The sequence below is a fragment of the Anser brachyrhynchus genome, assembly GCF_964034855.1.
Source record: "Anser brachyrhynchus genome assembly, chromosome: 11".
In the NCBI taxonomy this organism is placed as follows: Eukaryota; Metazoa; Chordata; class Aves; order Anseriformes; family Anatidae; genus Anser; species Anser brachyrhynchus.
Genome location: NC_137706.1, coordinates 11,829,251 through 11,840,528, shown reverse-complemented (window position 1 = coordinate 11,840,528; position 11,278 = coordinate 11,829,251). Strand labels below are relative to the sequence as shown.

At 34.8% G+C, this 11,278-nt stretch overlaps 1 protein-coding gene across 2 annotated transcripts in view; it reads right to left on the bottom strand.

Annotated features, from left to right (window-relative positions):
* Positions 1-11,278, bottom strand: part of TRPM7 (transient receptor potential cation channel subfamily M member 7) — a 54,973-nt gene that overhangs the window by 1,520 nt on the left and 42,175 nt on the right. The window contains exons 26-39 of one of the 2 annotated variants that reach the window (XM_080607574.1): positions 10,046-11,184; positions 8,306-8,382; positions 7,351-7,410; positions 5,941-6,022; positions 5,466-5,536; positions 4,926-4,963; positions 4,211-4,236; positions 3,841-3,891; positions 3,688-3,753; positions 2,783-3,066; positions 2,346-2,428; positions 1,816-2,021; positions 1,100-1,151; positions 899-1,005 (exon numbers count right to left, since the gene is read on the bottom strand). In XM_080607574.1, the coding sequence (XP_080463700.1) occupies positions 899-1,005; positions 1,100-1,151; positions 1,816-2,021; positions 2,346-2,428; positions 2,783-3,066; positions 3,688-3,753; positions 3,841-3,891; positions 4,211-4,236; positions 4,926-4,963; positions 5,466-5,536; positions 5,941-6,022; positions 7,351-7,410; positions 8,306-8,382; positions 10,046-11,184 (2,342 nt within the window). The remainder of the gene's footprint in view (positions 1-898; positions 1,006-1,099; positions 1,152-1,815; positions 2,022-2,345; positions 2,429-2,782; positions 3,067-3,687; positions 3,754-3,840; positions 3,892-4,210; positions 4,237-4,925; positions 4,964-5,465; positions 5,537-5,940; positions 6,023-7,350; positions 7,411-8,305; positions 8,383-10,045; positions 11,185-11,278) is intronic. The other variant, XM_080607575.1, reaches the window with a different exon arrangement.

The window sequence follows — 11,278 nt, the reverse complement described above, 5'->3', positions numbered from 1 at the left end:
CTAAATAAACAAAATGAAGTCATATCGGTTACCATTTCTTTGGAGTGTAGAAACAATGAAGCATAAGTTATTTCAAATAACTGGCTAGGCATATGTACTTATAAATAAGAATTCCTCAATATGTATTCAATGCCACAAAAGGATGTTTTATCGTATATGTAACAGGAAGCACATAGTTCTGCTTTAAAAAGTGATGGAAACTTAATTATTTTATTTATAGATACTATATAGCAAGTACCAAATCAACTTCTAATGGAAATCAGACCCTTTCATGATACCCTTTGATGCTACCAGGAGTTACAACTCAAATTTAAAATAAAAGACCTCTCTTCATATGAGAAACAACCTAAAAGAGTAGCATTAAACAGGCAGGATCATGCAAGTTCCTTAAGTTATTCTGGAGTCTAAAAGCCTGATACAGAGAAATAATTTCAAAGTTTGATATGACTGCAGTGTAGTCCATGCAACTAAAACGTTCAGAATTGAATAGTTTAATAGAACAAATTTATGCAGACCTAGATATGTATAAAAAAAGGGCAAAGCCCCCCAAAAAAACATATTCCAGTTTTTGGCTAAAAAGTCTCAGATTTTGCAGTATCTTTACCTCCTTTTCCTACTTTTTCTGGGAACTCATTATTTTTTACTGCACCTTCTGAAGTCAAGATCAATCTAGTCAGCCTTCTTCAAGTACTGTGCATACAAATATAGATTACACATTGTTAAATCCTTCAACTAGGATTTTTTATCTTAAAATGACATATCTTTTTAAAGTAAAAATACAAAACTGATGTTTATTACTTACTCTACTTTCATGGCATGACATTACTATTTCATTATGCATCATACAAAACATCATGATACCCGAGTGCCTCAGAAAAAAATACAGCACCACTCTTACCAGGAAGTTTAAGTTTCCTGCAGCAGGAATTACAGTGATGCTTTGCTCTGAAGTTTTTTATTGCATCCTCTCCCAGATTGGCTGGACCAAACACCATATCATATGACCTTAGAAATAAAGAGTGTGTAAACATGGATTGCATGTGTTCTCTGGCAAAATTTTTACAGTACTTTTTTTCTTTAAACCCTTCTTTGACCTTACCTTTTTTCTCCAGCTTTTATCACAGAGGGATCTGTCAAGTTTTCACCAACACCTTCAGACAGCACATGAAGAAAAAATTAAATCTGATACATTACATAAATAATATTGAAAAGCCTTGCCATTGTTAGCTGACTTCTCAGCTTTCCCAAGAATAAAGGCAGAAAGAATTAAAATGGTATAGAATACTCTTTATTCTTACATGAATTGCTCCTCAACAAGCACTTAGTACCTCTCAGATTTCCTTCACCTAATTCTACATCTGCCTGCAATTCTTAACTAATTTTCACCTGAGAGAAAAAAGTTTCCTATATAGAACTTCTCACAGCCAGAATATCTGACACACAATTAAGCATAAATACAGCTTGCCATATTGGCACTATACAAATGTGTCAACAAATATATATATATATATATGGCACATATAATTGGGAAAACTCCTATATATTTATATTCTCTGTAGTGCTGTAAAATTTTTGTGCCATATTTAATAAACCCACCATTGATTCAGATGAACTAGACTAATACACACTAAATACTGCTTATTGCATATAAATACTGCTTATTGCATATGAATTCTTAATAAAATGCTATCACAAGAGAGTCCAGGAGTTGGAATCAATGACCCTTATGGGTCCTTTCCAACTTAACTCTATGATTCTGTGAGAAAGACCCATATACCTTGGCTGTTGACCCCAATTTCAAAATCGGGACATTACCTTGCAGATCTAGTACCAGCAATTCCCCTCTTGTATACTCATAGGTCCAATGGCTGAAAGCTAGCATAACCTCCTCTAGCATGTTAGTTGGAATTATTTCATCACCATTGTTGTTGTTATATTTTCTGAACTCTCCTGTCATGCACTCTTCAACTGCAAACCACTGGCCAGCAGAGTGGCAATATAACAGGAAAACTTCCAGGAACCTAGTAAAAAGCATACTTTATGAATATATTTCCAAACAAATGACAATTTAGTCATTTACTACTAGACAATTCTTTGATTTACTTATCATTTAAAACATTGGAAACTACTATATAAATTCATTAATATTATCACTCTAGGCTAGAAGCAGTGCAAGAAAGTATCAATGAAAACACTGCCAAGAATATTTGTCTGACACATTCTTTAATGTTCAGAGACATATTCACGTATCAGTACCTTAATATATTTGAGCTGTATGTCCACAGCCCTGTAGGCATTATTCTGGAAGAAAACATGCAATATGCTAGAAGTTTAAATTTACTCACCTTGGAGAGTATGGTATGGATTTGGGCTTCATTTGATTGAAAGCAAAAGTGAGCTTCTGTGCTGCCCTCTGCTGCTGAATTTCCTAGAATTCAGAGCCCATACTTTATTAGCAGCATTATATGAAAGGAATCATTATGGAGCCAAAATACAAAACCAAAAAAAAAAAAAACCAACAGCAAGAACAGTAACTACTGATTCCCCCAAGACAGTGTAAATTTAAAAGCAAGCAATTCGTTACATTTTAAGACTTCGAGCTTTTTGAATTAGTAAAACATACTGTAGCAGAGTTTTAACCCTTTAGTTCATAGAGAACAGAAAATTAACTTTTTTTTCTTTTGTTATATATATATATATACACACACACACACACACTATTTTTCAGGTGGGAAAAAATAATGCCTGTCTATGCTTAATAATTGACAAGAATAAAACTTACTCTCAAGCACAAGTGTAACACAGTATCCTCTTTATAAATGCTTGACCAAGTATTCACAACTTCAGGAAGAAAAGACTTGATGATATAAAGATGACCTGATTTGAGGATATCATATTCTGACCACGTGCATACTACTTTAAGAGCTCGACGTAAACCTCCTCCCATCTCCTCTTTACTTAAAAATTCAATTTTAGCACAGAGTCCTAGCTGTGACCAGGAAGACATGCTGTTGTTCAAGATGTTGGGAGAACTTTCTTCAAGGCGATACACAGTGACTGGTTCACCTGTATTACAATACAAAAAGCAATTACCACATTTAATTTTCAAATTAAAGCACTGAATATCTTCAGTTTCTTAGATCTCAACACATATGAAGTTGTCCCTCGCATTCTGAATCAGTAAAAAAATGAAACTAGCCAGTAGAAAGACCCCTCTTTTCTTTCATAGAGCAGCACAGTAGTACAGCGTTTTTGTCCTCCTGATTAGAACTATTAATGACACCATTCAAACAGCATTAAGAACACTGAATAAATGCTTACATACACTTTAGATGAGTCAAAACAAGCCCTAACTTAAAGGAATACTTGCAGAATAGTTTGCTATAAAAATTGTTAGTACAATTCTATCACCACCATTCTGAGGACAACTACAATTAATCTAAATTTCATAATCAAGTGAGCTGCCCTAGAAAAGGTGTCAGACATTTAAATTTTTGAGCATTGCAAGAGAGACACTATTTTAGGTCACTAGTTATAAGCAAGCATGAAATTTGTCTTTATAATTTTCTATTAGAAGAAATTTGTACAGGGATTTCTTTTGTTTTCTTCCCCAAAAGACCGTACTAAACAAGCCCTTTGAACTCTGACCCTCCCCCTCCACTCACCAACAAGAATTACAGTCTTTACCTCTTGGAGGCACAGGAGTGAAGGGAATGCTCTGTGATAACCTCATCAAGTTATTTCTTTCTACAGCTAGAGAAAAATCACAGCATTTATTAGATTTTAAGGTTCTAAAAAGTGTCATTAGAGATATGAACTATAGTTATAAGAGGCACTGACCTGAATAATAGTAATTGATATCCATGATAGGCTTGAAAGGAGAAGCGATGCCTGAGAGAGATCAGAAATAATGAAAGAGACACTGCCTGCTACCTGTATTGTGTATCAAAATAACCACGTACAAAGACCACTTCCCAAGTGACTAGAGCTTGAAAAAGATTTGCTATGCAGAAAATTAAGGATCTCGCTTAGATCTTCAGTACTTTAGAAGAAATTGTAGTACCTGAAGGTAGGCTGTTAAAAAAGTAATCATAGTGCTACCTCTCCATTAAGCTCCAAATTATCAGCAAACATATTCTCATACATAACCCAAACAGTTGCTTGTATGAAAAAGCTCCCAGCTTGTTTATAGCAGAAACAAAAAACTTACCATTCAATGCATCTTCTTCAGATGGCCTGTGAAATGTCACAAAACCAACTGTTATTGCTTCTTAAGAACTTGTTTTTATATTTACTGATTTTGACACATCATCCTAGGTCACCTTGTTAACCTCACAGTAATGCTTTTATCTTATTTTTCAAGGGCAGAACTGCTGTTTAATTACAAAATGGTAATGGAAGGCTGTTAAGTAATCTCCTGGTTTTAGAGCTATACTTTAAATACCACCAAGTCACGCACAACATTATGTAAAGTTTGCATCACAAGAGCTCATTCCCACAGAGGTGCTTAATTAAAGTGTGTTCACAACAGCTTACCTTTCTGTTATCAGATTAATAAGGTAATGCTTTTAACAGTTAACTCAGGGGATAATTGTTAACAAGAGCAATGACTGCACAATTTCAGAGAAGGTTTACAATTTGGAAGGTTGGGTAAAGACCTTTGCCAGGAAGTTAGCTCATTAATAAGTGTCAACGCAGACATTTTCATGTAAGAGCATGTTTTGCCCTCTGATATGTGACTCAATTAACTTAAATATAACCTCTCATAGCATTCCAGTGAACACATTCAGTTATTTATTAGAAAAATCCTTAAACCTTGTTTTTTCATTAAACACAGCGGAGTAACACTGCAGCCAAAGACTACAACCAAAAAGAAAAATCAAAATATATAATGGAATTTCTTCATTACTAGAAAGCTTACTTACATTTGATTGCTATTTGAAGGTCTACCTTGCAACCAATCCTTTAAATCAAAGGGGGAAAAAAAAAAGAAGGCTTCAATTTTGTAAGAAGAACACCGTATATTTAATTTGGGGGGCAGGGGAGTTACGTGTTTTAAGATCTTGCAGTACAGCCTGCTTATTGGAAAGATTTCACTAAACTGTACTGAACTGCAGTTGAACAGAAAGACTCAAATACAACTGAGGATTGGTAAATACAATTAAAAGACCAGAAAAGTCTATGTTCTTTGTTTTATAGATCGTATAAGCATTTTTGTTCTTAAACAAAAAGGCTTGTTTTACATAAGCAGGAAGCACTGTATGTTTTCGTAGTGAGAACATGCAAAATACGTAGTAGATAATATGTACAACTTCTTCCCTCAGTCAAAACAGGTCCCCTCCTGTTGCCTCCTTGAACGAATAAGACTACAAATCAGTATTATTCTTCATGCAGTCTGTTTCTTCACCTTTATTTGTTCACTTTCTAGTTCTATTTGACAACAACAAAGAGACGAGGATACAAACCGTCAACAAGGCTGCTTTAGAATCTACTTGCTGAGTATCTTCACTTGACGCTCTTCTACTCTTGCTGTATACTACAAATGAAAAAGATTAATAACTGGACAAAAAATGGCACGTGTCTTTGTTACCTATTTTCTAACAGAGTGAGCAACTAGACAGCTTAATTGGTCTCCTATATAAAAAAGGCCTGATCCACAATTATCTACTGTTAGAAGTTTCCAGCACAGTTCTGACTGTATCACTTACCTTTTTATGATCTAGCTATTTGGGTATTTGCTGTTGCAAACAGATGTAGCAATTTAGTTGGCATGAGGAGAAGAATCACAGTGAAACATGAGAGCCAATTTAAATAGCACCAATCATGAAAACACTTCGAGATGGTTTAACTTTTTCTGTTTTCCTTGCACCCTCTTGGAATATGCATTGTCAACAAAATTGAGTGAGAAAATTAGGCCACCTGAATCAATGACATACTTACATTGTTCTGAATGGACTGCCAAAGGGTCAGTAAACCCACAGCAAGAACTAGACTGTCTTAGACCACAGTCAGTTTGAAGACCCTACAAAAGAAGTACACATATCATCATTATCATTGTTCTCAACTACTACTTTTTTTAGCACTACATTAGAAATATATATGGTTTTTAGACTTGTGGATGTACCTCAAATACCTTGCTGCAAAAAAATGCTTACGTCAAGTGCATAATTCAGCTAAAACACTTTTTACAGTATCAGCTCTAACATTTTCAGTTGCTTATTAAGACTATTGATCTATTTGGAAAAAACACTTTTAAAGAGAACGTTACAATAAGATATGATTGTAGAGATGTACATTATGCTAGATCTCTACAAGCACCGCGTTCAGCTGTTCTGTTATGTATCTTCATTAACTATCAATTCTCATTTGAGAACTTGGCTCAGGCAGAAACTAAAGTTCAGTTTGAAAAAGCCATTGAAACTAAAAATAAAATCTAAGTGTTGCCACAAATGCCTACAGTTTATGAAGTGAATTTCCCCATGGACACATTCCTTAATAATAATTACATACTTTGAGTATCTACTGAAATGGTCAGCTTCAGACAACAAAACGTTTATTTTGCAAACAAATAGAAAGACATCTTCATCCCAAACTGCAACTTCACGTACACTGCAATGGGACCAGAACACTCCTCACAATCAGCCTAATAATTCCAATGGTTATCTGAATGAAATTTTAAAATTCAAGATTCTGTAGAACAAAAAAACCTTGAACTTAGAATGGTATGCTCTGCTTTCATTTCAAGACTTGCCACAATTAGGAAGTTGCTACCAGCCTTTTTCACCCTTCAAAGGCACACACCCACGGGTATGTGTACAGGTGTGTGTGTGTGTATGTGTACGAAGTGTGTGAGTATATACATATACTATTTGTGTATGGATACCTATGAGAAAGATTATTTTTTTACATCCCTAGACAGAAATACTTCACTGAAATGTACCAGAGAATGCTAAGCCAAGATAACAATGCATGGCTGCCAGAAGATGCATACATCCTCCCCTACCCTTCTGTGTCTTTATAAATTCTATTACTCTATATGTACTGTGTCTGGATATCGTAACTTTAATGTCATACTTTGTGAAGACATTTGAAGGCAAATTCTGTATTTTTTTTGTGGAAGAACAGACTATAACTACCCCTTACACAACTGGCAAACTTCCCAAAGTGTGTTGTTTCTTTTTTTTCTTTTTTTTTTTTTATTTTTTAAATCATGACAAGGGTTCATTATATCTTTCCCCTGCAAATAGTGATCTATGAAAACAGAGTTTCTTATCTTCACTGTAAAGAATAAATTCTACCATCTGGTGAAAATTGTCTTTCTAGAATAAAATGGAAACCTTTTGCACTTACTTGAAGTCTGGTTGTTTCTATTCCCTCCAATATAGCTTTTTTGAAGTCTTCCTGTTGCTCCTATTAAAAAAAAAAAAAAACACACAAAGCAAATTGTAAACATTATTAAGAGTAGTACCGGAATACCCACACACAAAAAACTTTTTGGTCACACATGATACTTATCAGAAGGCGTACAAGGAACAACTCAGCAGAAGTTTTGACATTGCAAATGGTCATCATGCAATTCTCAAGTCAGATTCTCCCCCCAGTGAGGGGTAACCGCAAATGGAAGCTTTTATATATATATATATATATATATATATATATATATATGTATATGTATACATATATGGTGTGTGTGTGTGTGTATATATCACCTGGAGGACAGGTTTGACACAATTAATAACTTCCCAGTAGTTATTTGTAATATTCTTTTATGAAAACTGAAATTATACACCATTTTAGTTGACAAAGTTTAGTAGAAAGGCCTTTTCTTCTTGGAAGCACAACAAACAACCTTTGAAGCAACTGCAGTCACTTTCAATCATATACACTTATAATATTACACGTATAATATTAGTGTAAATCACTTAAATCTTCCTAAACACCTATCTTGAAATTTACAAGTTTCAAATGTTTCTTATTTAACTGTGGGATATATAATTTTATCTTAATTTTAATTTACAGTTATATTAATTTCAGCTTTCATAACCTCAGAACTTCTTTAATATTTCATTAGTATCATATTATGAAACAAGAGCACTTGATGTGCAGTTAAGGTTGCACAAGTTTTCACTCCATTGCTAATCATAAGAGATGCATTCCTTCCAGGCTGCATTTTGGAAGTTCTTTGATTGTATTTGCTCTTAGACTTAATCAAGACATATGGTGAAGTTACAATTGAAAAAAAACACAACCACCAAAAAACACTATCCTCATTAATCATGGAAAGACTTTCTGAAAAACACGTTACCTCAATATCAGCACTTCTTTCTTTAATTTTGCTTGCTGCTTCTTTAAACCGCTGCAACTCCATGCTGTCTCTGTGACCTTTGACACAGTGAATTGAAAAAGAGTATTCAAAATCAAAGGCAGACTGACATGTTCTGACCATGCCAATAGTTTGTATCATAAGAACAAAGGGTTACAAACCATCTAAATTCTGTGTGCCTGACTGCACCAGGGAACACTTTCCAAACACAATAAAATTGGTGTAAAAAAATATTAATATGAAACCACTGCTTTTCCCGCATTGTGTGGACTACCACAATTCAAAATGTGAAAATAACATTTTAAAATGTTAAGTGTATGCTTCCCACAAGAAAGGAACTACATAGTCTGAATCTTAGTATTTTTAAGTGAGCATAACATATGAAGGAAAAGCAGACAGTTTTCTGAGGTAGCTTTTACAATATACCCTTCATCCTCCCAGTTGCAAGACAGCCTCCAGAATTTTACCAAGCACGTGGCTTTGTAATGAATGAAAACCTATTGGGATTGGCAATGGAAAGCTGCCCTTCATCTGAAGTTTTGTAAAACCTGGACAGTAAGAATGAAGAGTATGTTCTAAATGCTAGATGTCAGAGGACCACACACTAAAAATTTCACTCCAGTAAAATAAGTATAGTTAGTATTCAAAGTTATTAGTGGTAAAGAACATTCACAGATTAGCTAGAGTTATACAATCACTGAGTCCATTATTTCTGTTTAGTCTTGCTTTCTGAATCAAAAGAAAAAGGGGACGTCTTTTTTTTTTATATATATATCATGAGAACATTATAAACAAGTAACTAGTGTACACAAGCCTGTAGATACTCTTTCTACACATAAACAAAACTAAAAATGATAATGTATGTAGGTATCTTCTTAGAACTCCAAGTTTCACAGCAATAAACTCTTGTCTAAAGATTTAAATCTTTACATTCTCAACAAACATTTGAAAAACACTGAGGCATCCCTGAACTGGGGCAAGACAAAGCTTCTGCAGGCAACCTGTCAATTCCAGATTGTGATCTACTATACACTAAAACTATTTAAAGCATTATCTATTTCACAGAGATCGGTTAGTAAACCCACACCTGTATTTTGCAATGAATCTGCCACTGTTTTACCATTCAAACACGTAGGTAACTGTAACCAAAAGCATGCAACTTTTTACTGTTAAGCAAAACTTGAGGGAAGGCATAATGCTGTTATTTAATTAAAGGATTTTGGAAGCTGCCAAAAGGACTGCTAAAAAGTACATAGGCAACAGTGGAAGATCCCAATTACAACAGTGTTTAGAAACACAGTATAGGAGGATCCCTCAGTTTGATACAGATACCACAAGATATTTGTCCAGGATTCCATCAGCCTAAGAAGTCTTCTGTAATTACGTCAAGAAATAGACAATATTTTTAAATGTATGAAATGAAAAGATAAGAGCTTCATAATGAGTTGCAAAAAGTTTATCTACGATGCCCACACCAAGTTGTAGAGCTGTTAATTGCATAGAACTGCTATACTCAACAACTGGCCACTGTTTTTCAGAAAAATATTGTCTATGTGACAGAATTATAAAGAAATGATAATTTTTGAGTAAAAATAAATAAATTCAGGCAACATAGGGAAATTAGAGATGTTAAAAGCAAAAAAAGCAGAGCAAAATGGTAGAACAAAGTCACCTGCAACCGGAATACACCCAAAATACCATACAATTCTTGATAAGTCAAACCTTGTGGTTTAGATTTGGTCCACAGTTTATGAAGTAGTCCCATAAGGATGTTAGAACATAAATCTTGGTTTTGGAGTTCCATTGCATGGACATGCTGACTTTTGGAAAGTTCATCTTTAATATTCAATTTTCCATGTGAGCCGCCACAGTTGACTGTTGACGTCAAGTCGCCAGTTGACAAAGACAACTTCGTTTGGGGTTTGTTCTTCGATAAGTTGACAGAGGACTGGTGATCACATTTGTCAACTCTGCAGCTGTAGTTATCATTAGTGTCACTCTCATCATGAATAAAACCACAATTAATGTATCCTCCATTTTCAACACAAGGTTGGGTGAAAGCAAGGCAAGCAGAGCCAGAAGCAAGAGGATAAGAGCAGCTAATTATGACTTCAGGACATTCAGAATCTACTTTGTTATACTTACCCACAAATGCACCAAATTCTACATTATTATCTCCTTCTGTAGCCTTAGAGCAAACAGTCTCTTCATGCTTTGCTGAAGAATCCAGCTGACTTTTGCAACTGGGACGAGATGGAGTGCTAACAAAAAACTTAGTTGTTGGGGATGTTACATGTGGCATGCTGTTGGATGAATTGCCTAATTTTTTACTTCTACTAATGGATTTTGAGATTTCTGCAGCCTGTATTCGTTGGCGAAGTTCTGGAGGGGGAACAACATTGGAAAATAAGGCACTGCCTGAGGAACCTGCCTCTTGAAAGTTTATTTCTTCTCTTCGAGGAACTAGAGCTAACTCCTGACCAATAGTCTTATGTTGGACTTCTTTGTCATCACGTATAGAAATGTTACAGAGTAAAGCATTATTATTTTCAAGGCCTCCTTGTGGAAAAGAACCGAAGACATTTCCAATGCTGTGCTTTTTCCACACAGATGATCTTAGAGAGCCATCATCAATGAGGTTTTGTGCCAAGTGTTTTGAAATACTCAATTCCCTCGTAATTTCATTATGAACCTTGCTAGCTTCTGAAGCTTTCTGTGCAGTCAGTGTTTTCAGAGTATCCACAGTTAGAGCAGAGAGATCCTGTAGGTGGCCAATCTGTGAATCTAAAGACTGTAGTGACCGTTTTATGTAGTTGACACGATCACCAACTTCCTTTATCTGAATGCACATTTGTTCCACCCTAAGAAAAAAAATCAAATTACGAAGTAGCTATGAAAGATATTATTTTCTATATGCAAACAAAGCATCTTTGCAATTCTTTTTGCGCACATAAG